The sequence below is a fragment of the Aquarana catesbeiana genome, linkage group LG09 (assembly GCF_042186555.1).
Source record: "Aquarana catesbeiana isolate 2022-GZ linkage group LG09, ASM4218655v1, whole genome shotgun sequence".
NCBI classification, from domain to species: Eukaryota; Metazoa; Chordata; class Amphibia; order Anura; family Ranidae; genus Aquarana; species Aquarana catesbeiana.
Genome location: NC_133332.1, coordinates 270,911,752 through 270,930,449, shown reverse-complemented (window position 1 = coordinate 270,930,449; position 18,698 = coordinate 270,911,752). Strand labels below are relative to the sequence as shown.

Genomic DNA, 18,698 nt, shown 5'->3' with positions numbered 1-18,698 from the left:
GAGACATACTGATGATCTGTAAATTTAACCACTTGACATCCGCGCTATGGCCGATTGACAGCCACAGCGCGGACCTGAATTCCCGGGAGTCATATGACGGCCTCCCCTGTGCACTTGCCCTGCAGGGCGCGCGCTGTGATCACCGAGTCACTGAGACTCGGGTGATCACCGATCCAAGTAAGGGGCCGGTCCCGGCCCCTTACCATGTGATCAGCTGTCAGCCAATGACAGCTGATCACATGATGTAAACAAAAGATAGGTAATTTTTTTTTTTTTTCTACTCACGCTGACAGCATGAGTAGAAAAAAAAGCTGATCACCGGCTCAGATGTGAGGGACATCGGTCCAGAAGTGGAAGAGGCACATCTGCCTCATCAGTGCCACCTATCAATGCCCACAAGTGCCACCTATCAATGCCCAGCAGTAGTGCCAATCAGTGCCACCTAGCAGTGCTGCCTATCAGTGTAACTGATCAGTGCCCATTATTGCCACAGATCAGTGCCCATCACTGCCGCCTCATCAGTGCCCATCACTGCTGCCTCATCAGTGCCCATCACTGCAGGAGAAAAATTACCTGTTTTAAAATTTTTTCTAACAAAATATATAAAAAAAAAAAAATAATAACTTTTTTTTTAAAAATTCAGTTTTTTAAAAAATTTAACAAAAAGTAAAAACTGCAGAGGTGACCAAATACCACCAAAAGAAAACTCTATTTGTGGTGAAAACAATTTCATTTGGGTACAGTGTTGTATGACCACGCAATTGTCATTCAAAGTGCGTCAGCACTGAAAGCTGAAAATTGGTCTGGATAGGAGGGGGTTTAAGTGCCCAGTAAGCAAGTGGTTAAAGCATCACCTAAGAAAAATACAGGGTACAGAAGTGTGTTAACGTTTCATGGGTGCAAGCAATTTTGTGCCTTGACATACTGGAAATCTTTTTTGTCTACTTTGCATAACTACAGCTCTTCTATTTTCTCAAAAAAACGGATAAATTGATAATTTTTTTACAGGGTGTCTTTTAGAAAATACAGGTTTGTTTGTGCAAAAAAAAAAAAAAAAAAAAAAAAATAAAAAAACCACAAACGGTCCTTGCTACGGAAGAGTAATGCATTTGTTTGGCACCCTTTCCTGTATTTAGTGTTTCCACAATAAGGATCGAGCAGCTCCACGGCCAGCAATCTTATAACCATGGTGTACAAAAAAAAAACAAAAAAAAAAACGACGGATCATTCTGGAACACTGATCAAAGACTAATTACATAGCCTCCAAAATGGCAGCGGCACACAGGCTGATCTTTTGTCCTCTCACCTTCAGATCGTTCTCGGGTAGATATTTGCACTGCCTGGCGATTTCCACGTACTTGTCTAGATCCAAAGGCGCCATTTTCCCTGCGGAAGCAACTGTTAGGGCGGGAGCCAACAAGAGAACGTAGCATCCGGCCCGGGCTGTTCCTTTGGACAGAAAAGACGGAAGAGGAGGAGGGTTACGATTCTTCTTCCTTAATAGACTTCATTAGCAACAAACTATTTACATATTGCACTTGTCGGGTTGCTTTTACAGATTCGTAGATTACGGCGTCTGCTGTGGTAAGAAGAATATAGCTAGAGAACTTAGTTGAAAGGAATTTGTGAACGTTTTAATAATTGCTTTTCGATGAGAATTTAGCATTGGCAAAAGTTTGCCTCGACAGAAAGGGAAGCGGTCTCCATGGTTACCGGGCCTTTCAGCGTGAAAGTTGTAGCAGTAGAGTTGGTTATGTGCGCTGTGAATGAGTGCCTGACCTGACTTGTCACTTTCATGTATAGTTTTATTCAGGGAACAATGAAAAATATAGTCACCTATTGCAGTCAGATAACTTTTCTTTGTTTATGGGCACTTTGAACAGATGAAAAAGAGCTTGCCGTGGGTTACTGGTTTGATCATACTTAAAGGCCCGTTCACATTGTACAGGCATGTGTGAACGAACACTAAAGTGGAATTGCTTTAGGGCTCATTTATACCACAATCTCTGCATTTACTGTGTGTTTCTGCATGTGCATTTGTGCATGTTTTTCAGTGCGTTTACAATTTTTCTTAATAAGTTGCAGACATCCCAACCTGCAAAAACTCATTTCAGGGAGGTGGCGATTCGCGTCCGCAACCCCCCTGGCAAGTATTTTTTAAAGTGGTGTTCCGGCTGAAATTATACTTTTTAAATAAAAATAACCCTATAATACACAAGCTTAATTTATTCTAGTAAAGTTAGTCTGTAAACTAAGGTCTGTTTTGTTAGTTTATAGCAGTAGTTTGTTATTTTATAAACTTACAGCAGGCCGTGGGCATCTGAAGCCAGACTGTATTTCTTCCTGGATCTCATCCTTGCAGATCTCGCACATGCTCAGTGCAGCACAAGCAGTGTAATAGGTTTCAGGTCAGGTTTCCATAGCAACGGCAGTTTCAGAGGAAGTTGCCGCCCCACATGCTCAGTGCAGCACAAGCAGTGTAATAGGTTTCAGGTCAGGTTTCCATAGCAACGGCAGTTTCAGAGGAAGTTGCCGCCCCTTCCCAGAAGGCATTGCAAACAGGAAATGATGCGATGGGCCCCGGCCAGGGAGGAGGAAATGAAAAATTAATACAGCAGATATACAGTAGGTGCTGAGAAAAAAAATAAAAATATATCCAATTTGTTTACAGTGCACAGTTTAGTGAGGGATGCTGAAGAGTTGTAAAAGTGGGTGGAACTCCAATTTAAATTATTTTTTCACAGTGCTTCTTGGGAAGGAGGTGAGAGGGGTGGGTGATATGTGGCAGTTGACCGTGTCTAGTTTTTTTATTTTTAATATCTGTTTTTTTTTTTTTATTTACAATTTTTAATTTTGTTTTAAATTTTTTTTTTTTTTCACAATGCTTTTTGTAGGGAGGGTGTTGGGTCAGTGGACAGTGTTGGTATGGTAGGGGAGAGTGGTGTCAGTAGTTTTATTTTATTTTTTTTACACATTTTCATTGTTTAGAATTTTTTTACAACAGCTGTTTTTATATTTTTTTGGGGGGGGGGGGGGGCTTTGGTGGGATGTTAGGGGTCTAAACAGACCCCTGAGATCTCCCCTTTGAGACAGACAAATGAGCGAGGTAGTAGAAGAAACAGGCAGGTGCAGAGATCAGAACAAACCGGGTCAGATGCAGGCAGCAAACAACGGAGTCAGAGGCAAGCCGGGTCGGGTAACAGGTACAAGTATCAGATGCAAGCAAACAGGAACACACAGGAACGCTGTAGAACAGACAGCACTGGGTGAAAGCACAGACTGAGTTTAAATAGCCTACTGGGCACCAAGGGCTGTCACAGGTGCGCGCGTGAGCGCACTGGCATTCTAACTGAACAAACAGGCTATCCTGGATTCGCATCTTGAGTACTGGCGTGCCCTTGTTGGCCATGTGCGCGTACAGACGCACGCAGGTGCACCGGAGGTGTTCTGACAGGGGCTGAGGTCACAGGTCGTCTTCTGTCGGCCATCTTGGGTACTGGCTGGTCTTCCCTGACAGTACCTAAAGGTAAGCCTTATTATAGGCTTACCTGTAGGTTCAAGTAAAAAAAAAAAATAAGAGTTTACTTCCTCTTCGAACACCATTAAAAATCTGTGAAATGACTTGAAGACTGCAGTCCACAAATGGTCACCATCAAATGTAACTGAACTTGAGCAGTTCTTCAAAGAAGAGTGGGCAAAAACTTGCAAAGTTAGTAGAGACATATCCCAACAGACTAAAGGCTGTAATTAAAGCAAAAGGTGATTCAACAAAATACTGACACAAGGGGTGATCCTTTTTCCAACTCTGTAATTGTTTTTGAATTTTTGTTTTATTTTCGAGCATGTTAGTGTTATATCTTTCACTTGGATGAAGTTGCACTGAGTAAATACAGCTGGATAGAACAAATACTGCATCTGTCTTCATTTCAGGCTGCAAAGCAACAAAATGTAAGTATTTTAAAGGGAGGGGGGTGATTAATTTCTATACCCACTGTACCATCTCTCCTGGATACTGGGAAGACAGCATGGAAGCCGAATCCAGGAAGTGACGTCAGCGGGAAGGAACCAGCCTGGACAGCAAACCGGAAGTGATGTCGTCAACATGCGATGCATTTCGGAACAGCTAATTTGTTCCTTCTTCAAGTAATGGTCATGGACAGCTGGGGGAGCACAGTTATACCTCGTACACACGATAGGATTTTCCTATGGAAAATGTGTGATAGGACCTTGTTGTCGAAAATTCCGACCGTGTGTAGGCTCCATCACACATTTTCCATAGGAATTTCCGTCACACAAAATTTGAGAGCTGGTTCTCAAATTTTCCGACAACAAAATCCGTTGTCGGAAATTCTGATCGTGTGTACACAATTGCGACACACAAAGTGCCATGCATGCTCGAATCAAGCAGAAGAGCAGCACTGGCTATTGAACTTCATTTTTCTCGGCTCGTCGTACGTGTTGTACGTCACCGCGTTCTTGACGTTCAGAATTTCCAACCAACTTTGTGTGACAGTGTGTATGCAAGACAAGTTCAAGCCAACATCCGTCGGAAAAAAAACATGGATTTTGTTGTCGTAAAATCCTATCATGTGTACAGGGCATAAAGCTTGTGAGACCAGAAAGCAAAGCGAAGAGTCATGTACAGTGGGTATAGAAATTAATCACCCCCCTCCCTTTAAAATACTTACATTTTGTTGCTTTGCAGCCTGAAATGAAGACAGATGCAGTATTTGTTCTATCCAGCTGTATTTACTCAGTGCAACTTCATCCAAGTGAAAGATATAACACTAACATGCTCGAAAATAAAACAAAAATTCAAAAACAATTACCGAGTTGGAAAAAGGATCACCCCTTGTGTCAGTATTTTGTTGAATCACCTTTTGCTTTAATTACAGCCTTTAGTCTGTTGGGATATGTCTCTACTAACTTTGCAAGTTTTTGCCCACTCTTCTTTGAAGAACTGCTCAAGTTCAGTTACATTTGATGGTGACCATTTGTGGACTGCAGTCTTCAAGTCATTTCACAGATTTTTAATGGTGTTCGAAGAGGAAGTAAACTCTTATTTTTTTTTTTTACTTGAACCTACAGGTAAGCCTATAATAAGGCTTACCTTTAGGTACTGTCAGGGAAGACCAGCCAGTACCCAAGATGGCCGACAGAAGACGACCTGTGACCTCAGCCCCTGTCAGAACACCTCCGGTGCACCTGCGTGCGTCTGTACGCGCACATGGCCAACAAGGGCACGCCAGTACTCAAGATGCGAATCCAGGATAGCCTGTTTGTTCAGTTAGAATGCCAGTGCGCTCACGCGCGCACCTGTGACAGCCCTTGGTGCCCAGTAGGCTATTTAAACTCAGTCTGTGCTTTCACCCAGTGCTGTCTGTTCTACAGCGTTCCTGTGTGTTCCTGTTTGCTTGCATCTGATACTTGTACCTGTTACCCGACCCGGCTTGCCTCTGACTCCGTTGTTTGCTGCCTGCATCTGACCCGGTTTGTTCTGATCTCTGCACCTGCCTGTTCCTTCTACTACCTCGCTGCCAGCCCATTCCCGACCCGGCCTGTGTCCTGACTACGCCTTTGCCTTCACATCTGCTCCTGACGTACCCGCCAGTGTATGACCCGGTCTGCCTAACCTGCCTCTTCTGCTAGCTGGAGAATCCTGCTGAACCACAGTGCCACCTGCCACTGTTTCCAGTTCCACGGTCTGCGACCTGTCAGGCACTCGTGCGACTCTGCACTTCTGCGCCTCCTGTCTGCTCTATCGGGGGGCCTGAGTCAGGGGAGTAAGAGAGGCCCTTCCCTGCATATCGGGCTCTACCATCAGGTACGTGACAGGTACTGTGAATATCTCCTAAACTTGCACTGCTTAGGAGATATTCAGAGTGCATGCAGCCGATGATGTCCTTGGCGCATGCGCGCTGAAGGTCCGGCTTACCGCGCCGGACCTTCAGAGCCCGTGCCGTAAGCGGCGGCTCCCGCGCGCATATGCGGGAGTGACGTCATTGCAGGGAAGATGTCAGCGGTGTGCGGGAGCCACTGGAGGGCTTCGTTCTAAGGTAAGTATTTCATAACCCCTTCCCGCCGACCGTACGCACATATGCGTACTCGGCTTTCGGGGGTTATACCGGGATGATGCCCGCAGCTGCAGGCATCATCCCGGTACCGTTGTGTCGAGCGGGCGATCGGTTATCCGTATATAACAACCGATGCGGCTAAAAGCCGCTCGGCTGTTATACCGGAGGAGCGGGAGGGGACATCGGGACGCCCGGTGTCCAATCGGCTGCCTTCGGCGGCTGTGGGCGGGCTGGAACGAAGCTGTGGGCGGCTTCGTTCTAGCCTTCTCAATGTAAACGCGGAAGCGACGTCATGACGTCACTTCCCGTTTACTCGGCTGCCAATGGCGCCAAATTTAAAAAGATACACAGTATTCAGAATCGCCGTTTTCTGCGATCTGAATACTTTGAAGTGTAAAGGAGGGATGGGGGGTCTTTTAGACCCCCCATCCCTCCATAAAGAGTACCTGTCACCACCTATTACTGTCACAAGGGATGTTTACATTCCTTGTGACAGCAATAAAAGTAAAAAAAAAACCATTTTTTTTTAAACACAATTTTTAAGTATAAAAATAAATAAAATAAATATAAAAAAAAAATCTTTCACATAGATTCTCTGCTAAAAAAATATATATAATGTTTGGGGGTTCTAAGTAATTTTCTAGCAAAAAATATGGATTTTAACTTGTAAACACCAAATTTCAAAAATAGGCTTAGTCATGAAGGGGATAATGATGCATACTAGCTCATTATGCCTTTATTATGTGAATGCATACTAGCTCACTATGCCTTCTGTGTGTGTATATATATGTATGTGTGTGTATATGTATGTGTGTATATGTATATATATATATATATATATATATATATATATATATATATATATATATATATATATATAATATAATTTTTTTTTTTTTTTTTTCGCCCCAGGGTTTACAACATCTTTAAAGCGGTTGTAAACCGCTGCACTTTTTTTTTGCCTTACTTGCAAGGCAAAGGCATAATGTGCAAGTATGCTTTGCATACTAGCATATTATGTGAAACTTGCCTCAAAACGAAGCCTTCCAGCGATGCAATGTCATCCCTGGAGACGGCGTCCATCTATACCTGGTCTTCATCCTGGTGATTTATTTGGGTTACGTTTTTCAAGTCTTTTTCTGATACTGGCTTCTGTAAGCCACGAAGGTATGATCTGTGATGTGTTACTAACATTATAGTCTTGATTACTATATCCCCTTTTTCCGTCTTGAAAACTAAGGAGAAGAATGCATTTAAAACTTTTGCCTGCTCTCTGTCTTTTGTAACCAAAATCATCCCTGATGGGGTCAATATGTTCTGGCCTTACTTTCTTACTGTTAATATATTTTAAAAATTTCTTGGGATTTTTTTTTTTTTTTTTACTCCTCCGCTGTGCCTTTTATGGTCCATTTTAGCAGATCTTATTGCGCTCTTACATTTCTTGTTGCATTCTTTGTATTGTTTGAATGCTGACAATGACCCCTCAGCCTTATATATTTTGAAGGCCTTTTCTATTGCTTTTATATGCATTTTTATGTTAGAGTTTAGCCGGGATTCATTTTATCTCTTTTATACTTATTTCCCATCGGAATGCAATGGCCAATACCTTCTTCTTTTTTTTTTTTTTTTTTTATTTTTTTTTTTTTAGTATGCTCCTAAAGCACTCCCATTTTTTCCTCAGTGTTCCTAGGACTTTATCCTATTCAATATCATGTAGCAAAGAGCTCAGTTTTTGGAAAGTTGGCTCTTTTGAAATTCAGTGTACTTGTTCCCCTTGTGCTTATTTTTTCTGTAATTTATACTGAATGTAATTGACCTGTGGTCGCTGTTTCCTAAGCTGCCCTGTATTTCTAAATCCTTGATCAGGTCTGTATTGTTTGTAATCAGTAGGTCTAGTAACGCATTAGCTCTTGTTGATGCATTCGCCAACTGACCCATGAAAATGTCCTGCAAGACATTTGGGAAATGGCGAGCCTTTGTTGAATAGGCAGTTCCTTCTGCCCAGTCAGTATCAGGATAATTAAAATACACAATTATAATGATATTGCCCTGCCTTTCCGCCATTCCTAGCTGTGATAAGAGGTCAGCTTCCTCCTCCTCCCTCAGGTTAGGGGGCCTGTAGCATACGCCTACTAGTACTTTCCCATTATTTTCCTCCCTTTGGAGTTCCACCCACAAGGGTTCTACCCCCCCCCCCCCCCCCAGCTCCATTAGTAATAGTGTCCCTCACGTTCACTTGCACAAATTCTTCTTCTTTTTTTTTTTTTTTTTCATCCATGTAGTCTGGTCCTGCCCCAAAATGGAGAAGTAATCCTTGGAGAGTAATCCTTGACTATATTAATTCTATATAAAAGATAAATGTCCCATAAAGTCCTATTCCTCTCCTGTTAGGTATATGCGACTTCCTTGAAGCTCCTCAGGGGAAAAAGTTATTTGTATTCTATGCATCATTTTACGCTAGGAAAGCAACACTTCTACACTGGAACCAAACTCAACCCCCCACTAAACAACTTTGGCTGTCCCTGGTAAATGCTGCCCTGCCTCTCTATAAACTAACCTATTTAGGAAGAAACTGTCCAAAGAAATTTGATAAAATATGGGCCGCCTGGGTGAAGGCGCAACATCTGACCCTTCAGTAGGGTTCGGAGGTTCTTTCTCCCCCACACCCCTTTACCACAATTTACCCCCCTGGTTCTTTTCAAACCTTAGTCTGTGAGTGTGTACGATTTGATTAGCCATGTGGGAGAAAGGGAAGGGCATTCTGCGAAAGCAATATATAATCTAATCTGGTATAAGTTTTGTGAGGAGGGGAATAGAAAGTTTAATCTCTCTCGTTGATTAATAGTTTGCCAACTATCAATCAATTGGTGATCATGTACCAAAGTTTTAAGCTTACCTAATTTTGAGCGTGACAAACAGGAGAACAACCCCCCCCCCCCCCCACGAAGCATCAAGTATTGGTCAAGTATCAGGTTCAGGTCACCCTTACCAAGACAATGCCCTCTCTATGTTGGCATAGTAACCTAAGATAGGGAATCGAAGCCAAGATCTTATTCTCATAGGCAAGCTAGTGTAAGTTTTTGCTCGCAGATAAGTTCCTTAACGATAAGGAAACGGCCCTCGTCATTTCCAATGATCTGAGTTTCCTCCAGGAAAACTCATCTGGAATTTCAACCTCCAGAGTTCTGCTAATAGTTTTAGTACATTTTTCTGGACTGTAAGAGGATATGGCTAAGCAGGTCATAGTGAAATCAAGCTGTGGAGCAAACCTTGGACTGGACTGTCAATCCAAGTTGGGGAAGCAAAGAAGTCAAGGGAAAATCGGAAAAGCAGAATTGCGTCTGATGGGATGCGATATTCGGATCTAGTCAGGTCAAGTAGAAAAGTAAAGATTTTGCACATCATTCTTGATATACGCTGTGCTATTGCCCGGGTCAGCTCCTAGTGGATGGTTGAGCGGGGACTGACCGAGGTTGGGGTTAAGCAGGGTAAGCAGGGTAAGCACTTTTTTGTGCTATGTCAAAGTGGACACTGCGCTTATTTATGTCTAATATGTTTGTCGTCTTTTATTAACTAATATTTTCATGATTTGTTATGTTTGTTGCTCATATTGTTGCTCTCTATTTTTAGAACTATAAGAGTGTTGGATGATATTAATCCTCGGCTTGCATATCCCTTGAAAAAGCAATACAGAGAAACATGTCGGGCTAGTATGCAGCCATATCATCTCTCAAAAAAACACACTTGTGTCCTGTTTGACCACTGTAACTGTATAAACACCGTAATATTTGTTAACTATGTACTATCTACATGTTTTTAACCTTGAATGTTAAATTAAAAATCAGTTTTTTTATATAACCTTTTTTCTGTCTATTATCTCTGTACTGTAAAAATCCCTTTTTTCCCCTCCATTGCCATTCATCCCCACATCATGATGCTGCCGCCACCATGCTTCACTGTGTAAGAATGGTATTGGCCAGGTGATGAGCGGTGTCTGGTTTCCTCCACACGTGACGCTAGTGATTCAGGCCAAAGAATTTAATCTTTGTTTCATCAGACCTGAGAATTTTGTTTTTCATGGTCTGCGAGTCCTTCAGGTGCCTTTTGGCAAACTCCAGGCGGGCTGCCATGTGATTCCGTCTGGCCACTCCACAAAGGCCCAATGGGAGTGCTGCAGAGATGGTTGTTCTTCTGGAAGGTTCTCCTCTCTCAACAGAGAAACGCTGGAGCTCTGCAATGCCCTGTACACACGGTCAGATTTTCCGATGGAAAAAGTGCAATCGGATTGTGTTGTTGGTAATTCCGATCGTGTGTGAGCTCTATCTAACTTTTTCCATTGGAATTTCCGACACACACAGTTTGAGAGCAGGATATAAAATTTTCCCACAACAAAATCCGATCGTTTAAATTCCGATCGTGTGTACACAAATCTGACGCACAAAGTGCCACACATGCTCAGAATAAATTGAGACTAAAGCTATTAGCTACTGCCCCGTTTATAGTCCTGAAGTACGTGTTTTACATCACCGCGTTCAGAGCGATCGATCGGATTTTCCGACAACTTTGTGCGACCGTGTGTATGCAAGACAAGTTTGGCCCAAAATCCGTCGGAAAAAATCTGATGGATTTTGTTGGAATGTCCGATCAATGTCCAATCGTGTGTACAGGGCATAATGTCGCGTACACACGACCGGACTTTACGGCATACTTTGTCCTGTGGGCTTTTCAACGGACTTTACGAATGAACGGACTTGCCTACACACGATCAACCAAAGTCCGACGGATTAGTACGTGATGACGTACGACCGGACTAAAACAAGGAAGTTCATAGCCAGTAGCCAATAGCTGCCCTAGCGTCGTTTTTTGTCCCTCGGACTAGCATGCAGACGAGCGGACTTTTCGACCGGACTCGAGTCCGTCAAAAAGATTTGAAACATGTTTCATTTCTAGGTCCGTCAAACTTTTGGGGGAAAAAAGTCCGCTGGAGCCCACACACGATCGAATTGTCCGACGGACTCCAGTTCGCCGGACCAAGTATGCCGTAAAGTCCGGTCGTGTGTACGCGGCATAAGAGTGACCATCAGGTTCTTGATCACCTCCCTGACTAAGGCCCTTCTCCCCGATCGCTCAGTTTGGCCCGCTCTAGAAAGAGTCCTAGTGGTTCCAAACTTCTTCCATTTAAAAAGATGATGGAGGCAACTGTGCTCCATTGGGCCCTTCAATGCTACAAAAAATTTTCTGTACCCTTCCCCAGATCTGTGCCGCAATACAATCCTGTCTCGGAGATCTACAGACAATTCCTTGGACTTCATGGCTTAGTTTGTGCTCTGACATGCACTGTTTACAGTGGGACCTTTTTATAGACCGGTGTGTGTGCCTTTCCGTATCATGTTCAAGCAACTAAATTTACCATAGGTGGACTCCAAGTTGTAGAAACATCTCAGGGATGATCAGTGAAAACAGGATGTACCTGAGCTCAGTTTTGAGTGTCATGGCAAAGGCTGCGAATACTTATGTACAAATAAATTCAGAAGGTGGGGTAAGTGGCGCTCCCTAATATGGGGGGTATTGTTATATTTAGGCACCCACAATAGCCGGGATTACCCTAAACAGAAATAACATAAACCCTTATCACTGTATGAAATAAAATAAAAGATAATATAAGTGAAATGTGCACTGATATAAATGCCCCTCTTAACTAATGCAAATGTGTATTAGATTATATACGTATGTGATACTTCATAAACTAATCACAACCATAGTATGACTATAAATAGCCATAAATGTATATGTAGAAAAATAATATAAAAATTATAGATCATAGGTATATCAACTTAAATATAGTGATCCCGTGAAGAATAATATTGATCCCGAAAAAAACCAAACACAAAAAACTAAATGGCAATTATACCGCCAATCATATACCAGAAAGTGTATAAATAATGTTCATCTACGTAAACTTATCGCCAAGACCAAAAATGAAATATTCCAAGTACAACAAAAATCAAAAAAACAATCCCAAGTCCAAAAAAACAAAACCAACAAAAATAGTGAGCCAAAGAGATATGTAATATAGTGATGATCCAAATAGCAAAAAAAGTCCAAACAGTCTGATGACTCTTGTGCTCAAAGCTGATCTGGTGACTTTTGTGGTCCCCACTCACCCACTCCTCATACCCCTACAGGGGTAATAGACATGTATGGATAATGGATGGTCCCCCTATGTAGCTCCGTCACAAATGCCGTGCTTCCACCCGATCCACCTAAGCGGTATAGGGCCTCGGAACGCAATCGTCCACTCTGCTTAGCCTCCGTTGTCACTTCAGGGATAATCCAAATGCTATCCATAGCTTCCTTACTACAGGGTCTTATACGGGATAGTTATGAGATCGGTTGCGAATACTTATGTACAACCATTGCCAAAAGTTTTGAGACTGACACAAATATTAATTTTCACAAAATATGCTGCCTCCGTGTTTTTAGATCTTTTTGTCAGGTATTACTTTGGTATACTGTGCTGAAGTATAATTACAAGCATTTCATAAGTGTCAGGCTTTTATTGACAATTACATTAAAATAATGCAGAGAGTCAATATTTGTAGTGTTGACCCTTCTTTTTTTAAGACCTCTGCAATTCGCCCTGGCATGCTGTCAGTCAACTTCAGGGCCACATCCTGACTGATGGCAGCCCATTCTTGAATAAACAATGCTTGGAGTTTGTCAGAATTTGTGGGCTTTTTTTTATGTTCACCCGCCTCTTGAGGCTTGACCACAAGTTCTCAATGGGATTAAGGTCTGGGGAGTTTCCTGGCTATGGACCCAAAATTTTGATGTTTTGTTCCCCAAGCCACTTGGTTATTATTATACATGATTTATATAGCTCTGACAGTTTGCGCACTGCTTTGCAACAGTAGGGCAGACAGATTGGGGTAGGGTATTCCAGAGGATGGGAGAGGCTCGGCATAAGTCCGGAAGGTGAATATGGGAGGAAGTGATGAGGAAGCTAGAGAGCAGGAGGTCATGGGAGGAACGAAGAGGACGATTAGGTTGGTATGTTGAGACTAGGCTAGTGATGTAGCTGGGGGCAGAGTTGTGGCTGGCTTTGTAACTTATTGTTAGTATTTAGAATTGAATTTGTTTGGTGAGTGGCAGGCAATGGAGGGATTGGCAGAGAGGGGTAGCAGACGCTGAGCGGTTTGTAAGGTGAATGAGTCTGGCAGCAGTATTCGTGATGGACTGAAGAGGGGATAGTCTATTTGAAGGTAAGCCAATGAGGAGGGAGTTGCAGTAGTCGAGGCGAGCGATAACCGGGGAGTGAATCGGGAGCTTTGTGGTTTCGTTGGTTAGGAAGGGACGTAGTTTGGAGATGTTGCAGAGGTTGAGGTAGCAAGCTTTGGAAAGGGATTGGATGTGGGGCCGAAAGGAGAGTTCAGAGTCCAGGATAACACCTAGCACCCTGGCATGTGGGGATGGGTGGATTGTTGTGCCATTGCTCTTGACAGAGAAAACAGGGGAAGAGGCACGTAGGGGAGGAAATATGTGCTCCGTTTTGGACAAGTTGAGTTTGAGGAAGTGGTGTGACATCCAGACAGATATGTCTATTAGTAAGTTAGTGATGCGTGAGGAGACTGATGGAGTGAGTTGAGGGGTGGAGAGATAGATTTGGGTCTCATCAGCTTAGAAATGATATTGAAAGCCGCATGCTGCAATCAACTGACCCAAGGAAGAGGTGTAGATTGAAAATAAGAGAGGTCCAAGAACAGAACCTTGGGGGACCCCTACAGAGAAGGGAAGAGGAGAGGAGGAAGTAGAATTGTAAGTGACACTAAGTCCCCTTTCAAACTTATATGACTTGTCCCACGATTTTGTACTGCAAAATCGCATGACAAGTCATTCTTCATGATTTTCAATGACTACCATTCATATTGGCACGACTTTAAGCCATGCCGACTTCAAAGTAGTTCCTGCACTACTTTGGTCCAAATTCCATGTGAGTTGATGTCCATAGACCTCAATGTTAAACCCTCAAGTAGCAGGCAAATCGTATCTGAATAATATAGACACAATTTCAGTACAACTTTGTAAGCACAAGCTGAGAATGGTTAATGCCAAAGTTGTACAAAGTAGTACTGATCTCAAATCGCGGCTGCAAAATCGCAAGAAAATCGAGCAACTTTGAAGTCGCACAAGTGTGAAAGGGGCCTGGAGGTGCATTTGGGATAGGTAGGATGAGAGCCACTGAAGACCGCAGTCACGGAGACTGTGACAGTGAGTAAAGTTTCTTTTTTTTTTTTTTTTTTTTTTTTTTTTTTTTTTTTTGAGGGGGTGGTCAACCATATCATTGGTTATCACTTTTGCCTAATTGCAAGGTGCTCCATCCTGCTGGAAATTGCATTGTTCCTCACCAAACTGTTCTTGGATGGTTGGTTGAAGTTGCTCTCGGAGGATGTTTTTGTACCATTCTTTATTCATGGCTGTGTTCTAAGGCAAAATTGTGAGTGAGCCCACTCTCTTGGCTGAGAAGCAACCCCACACATGAATGGTCTCAGGATGCTTTACTGTTGGCATGGTTTTCTTGTCTGGATAAGGTTTTTTCTGCATGCACCAAACAATCGGAAAGCGGATTCTAAGAAAATGACTTTATGCAGGCTTCAACAGTCCAATCCCTGTACCTTAAGATCAATCTGTTCCTGATGTTTTTTTCTGGAGGGAAGTGGCTTCTTTGCTGCCCTGCTTGAAACCAGGCCATCCTCCAAAAGTCTTCTCATTGTGTGTACAGATGCACTCATACCTGCCTGCTGCCATTCTTGAGCAACCTCTGCACTGGTGGTGCCCCGTTCCCGCAACTGAATCAACTGTTGGAAACACTCCTGGTGCTTGCTGGACTTTCTTGGGCGCCCTGAAGCCTTCTTCACAAATGCAGCGGAAATGTTTTTTATGGAATTACTGTATATACTCGAGTATAAGCCAACCCGAATATAAGCCGAGGCACCTAATTTTACCACAAAAAAATGGGAAAACGTATTGACTCGAGTATAAGCCTAGGGTGGGAAATGCATTAGCTACTGGTAAATTCTCAGGATGCGTTGCGGCACGGACAACAGAGGCTGCTGGCGTCACTGTGCACATCATTGCAGCCTCACCGTGCCCATCACTGCAGCCTCACCGTGCCCATCACTGCAGCCTCACCGTGCCCATCACTGCAGCCTCACCGTGCCCATCACTGCAGCCTCACCGTGCCCATCACTGCAGCCTCACCGTGCCCATCACTGCAGCCTCACCGTGCCCATCACTGCAGCCTCACCATGCCCATCACTGCAGCCTCACCATGCCCATAATTGCAACGTTACCATGCCCATCAATGTAGCCGCACTGTGCCCATCATTGCAGCCTCGCCATGCCCATCATTGCAGCCTCGCCATGCCCATCATTGCAGCCTCAATATGCCCATCATTGCAGCCTCAATATGCCCATCATTGCAGCCTTACCGTGCCCATCATTGCAGCCTTACCGTGCCCATAACGACAGCCTCACCATGCCCACCATTGCAGCCTTACCGTACCCATTACCGCAGCCTCACCGTGCCCATCATTGTAATCTCACGCCCATTATTGCCGCCTCATTGTGCCCGTCATTGCATCCTCAATGTGCCTATAATTGCAATCTCGCTAGTAGTGACTGTGTGCCCATTCATGCAGTTAGTACCTGGATTGCACAGCAGGCATCTCCCGCTGTATCTGGAGCTCAGTGTGAAACTTTCGGCCACGCTGTGACAAAAGTCCAGCCCTCCACCTAGACCAGCTTTTGTGATAAGCACAGTGTTCTGTCTATCACACGAGCTGGTCTAGGAGGAGGGCGGGACCTTTGCCACCAGGCGGGACCCCTATCCAATACATCTAAACCAGTAGCAACTTGGTAATACTTAAAGAGGTAGACATAAAAACATGCCTTTAGTCACTAGTAGTGCCTAGCGCCTTATCTGGACCTTCAACTATAGACCTTGTGAACCACACAAAGGGGAAGGAAGAGCTTACACATTGCACTACCAGTAGGGCAGTGAGACATATTAGTCAGGTACGTATGTCACCATTCACAGGCCTCCTTAGCTTCAGGGAGGGCTCCGCTAACTCCAACAGCGCGACATCTAAGCTAGAGGTCACAGGGTTGGCGTCGACAGTGAATCTCCGCCACTGGGCCCAAATACTGTCAAAACGCTCACTCCTATCTTTGCACCTCGCCACCCACTCCTCCGCTCTCTGATATCGTCCACTTTCTGTAGCCATTCTTTTAAAGTAGGGATCTGCGGATGTTTCCAATAGAGCGGTATAAGTCTTTTAGCGGCATTTAGTAAATGAGGAAGGGCGCTTTTTTTGTAATGGCTCAGAGGGAGGGTAGGGAGGTGCAAGAGGAAATGCGGAATCTCGATCTGCAGGGCGTTTTTAATGGTAGTCTGTATTTCCATCCAAAAAGGCTTAATTACTGGGCATTCCCACCAAACAAGAAGAAGGGTGCCTTTCTGACCACAACCCTGCCAGCAGCGGTCAGAAACCAAGGGGTAAATACGTGCAATGACAGCTGGTACGCGATACCAGCGAGTTAGAAGCTTGTAGTTAGTTTCCTGCGTTCTAGACTCTATGGAGCTGGAGTGTGCTAATTTGTATATGAGCAGACGTTGTTCCGGTGTGAACTCTACCCCCAGGTCTCGTTCCCACTCCCGTATAAATGCCGGCTTGTTAACAGTGGAAACTGATCCTAGGAGCCTGTATATCTCAGAAATCAGATTGGGAGTTGGTTCTTTTTCTAAGAAAAATGTTTCTAGTGTGGTGATAGCGTCTAGCCCTCTCATCGGGGCCCCTTCTGCTGCCAGGAAGTGTTGGAGTTGCTGGTGCCTCCACCAGTCCATGGGGAATCTGCCATGACTAGTCCGTAAAGCGTCTAGGGGTATCAACTTGCCCTTATCTATAAATTTGCCGCAACTATAATTGCCGTCGGTAACCCAAGTGCCGAAAAAGGTCCTCTGCTCCCCAGGAGGGAGCCACCTAAATCCCCCCAGCGGTGCCAGTGGGGAGCCCGGGGGCACCAAAGCATACAGAGCATTTGTGCGGTCCCAGACCCGCAGGGTGTGAATAGTTAATGGGGAAGACGTTTGTGAGAGTCCCCTGTATTTGCGGGGTAACCAGGGTGCGTAAGACAGGTCGCGGCCAGCTAAGCTCTTCTCCAAGGAGACCCACAATTTTGAACCCCCATGGTGACGCCAGTTAAGGATATGTTGGATCGCAATGGCTCTGTAATATCGCCGTATATATCTGGGAGGCCTAAGCCTCCCAACTCTTTGGGTTTCTGCAATAGAGACGCAGCCAGCCTTGGTTTTTTACCATGCCAAATGAAATTAATCATTAGGCTTTGAAGCTGTGTGAAGAAGCCCCTGGGGAGGGGGATGGGTAAGATCTGTAAATAAAGGAGCACTATAGGGAGGACGTTCATCTTAAATATGCTAAGTTTACCCAGCCATGTGAAGGAGGTCTTGGCCCAGTTCTGTAAGTCTCTACGCACCATGCTCAGAAGGGTAGGGAAATTAGCTGAGTATATAGTATCAAATCAGTTTGTAAGCTGTATACCCAAATACTTAATAGATGTTTTAGCCCAACTAAATGGGAAAGCTTGTTGTAGGTCGGTGGCCATCTTTACAGGAATGGTAATGGGCAGAATTTCAGATTTCGAAAAGTTTATTTTAAAATTTGACACGTGACTGAAATTTTTAAGTTCCCTCATAAGGTTTGGCAGTGACACCAAAGGCTAGGTCAAGTGAAAGAGCACGTCGTCGGCATAGGCCGATAGTTTGTGTTCCGTTGACCCCACCGTCACCCCTTTTAATATCAGTGTTTGCCCTTATAGTTCTAAGCAAAGGCTCCATAGCCAGGGCGAACAAAAGGGGAGAGAGGGGGCACCCCTGTCTCGTGCCATTCCGTATATGGAACCCCAGGGACAGATGGCCGTTTACCTTGACCTTCGCGCTGGGGATCGTGTAGAGTGCCATGATCCATTTAAGCATATGAGGGCCCAGTCCCCAGGCCTCTAGAACACCCTTAAGGTATAACCAATCTATTCTGTCAAAAGCCTTTTCAGCGTCTGTGGACAGAATGATATAGGGTGTGGAATCCCTGTGGGAACAAGCCCACTGTATGAGCTGCATGGCCCGGATGGAATTATCCCTAGCTTCTCTACCCGAAATGAATCCCGTTTGATCGGGGTGAATAAAGGAGGGTAAGACATGCTTAAGTCGATTTGCCATAATCTTAGCGAAAATTTTAATATCGACATTGAGTAGCGATATTGGTCGATAGCTCTGTGGGAGGGTGGGGTCTTTACCCTCCTTTGGAAGTACAGTAATGTGGGCCAGTAATGCCTCAGGGGGAATCTGATGGTTTGTGGCTAAAGAGTTAAAATACCTACACATATGGTTTTGTAGCAAGGGAAGAAATTTTACATAATACGCTTTGGAGTATCCATCCGGGCCAGGGCTCTTCCCATTAGGTAGGGCCTTCACCGTCGCAATAATCTCCTGAGGGAAGATGGGGGAGTCAAGGTCTAGCTGCTGCTCAGGTGTCAAAGAGGGGAGTCCGG

The 18,698-nt window shown here is 44.3% G+C and overlaps 2 protein-coding genes across 4 annotated transcripts in view; one reads left to right on the top strand and one right to left on the bottom strand.

The window, feature by feature from the left end:
* Positions 1 to 1,462, bottom strand: part of PPP6C (protein phosphatase 6 catalytic subunit) — a 319,511-nt gene extending 318,049 nt beyond the window's left edge. For 2 of the 3 annotated variants that reach the window (XM_073600349.1, XM_073600347.1), the window contains exon 1: positions 1,307 to 1,462. In XM_073600349.1, the coding sequence (XP_073456450.1) occupies positions 1,307 to 1,381 (75 nt within the window). In that variant the 5' untranslated portion in view covers positions 1,382 to 1,462. The remainder of the gene's footprint in view (positions 1 to 1,306) is intronic. The other variant, XM_073600348.1, reaches the window with a different exon arrangement.
* RABEPK (Rab9 effector protein with kelch motifs) overlaps positions 1,455 to 18,698 on the top strand; it is a gene marked incomplete in the record, with an annotated part of 524,880 nt that continues 507,636 nt past the window's right edge. Inside the window, 1 exon segment of the mRNA XM_073600345.1 lies at positions 1,455 to 1,584.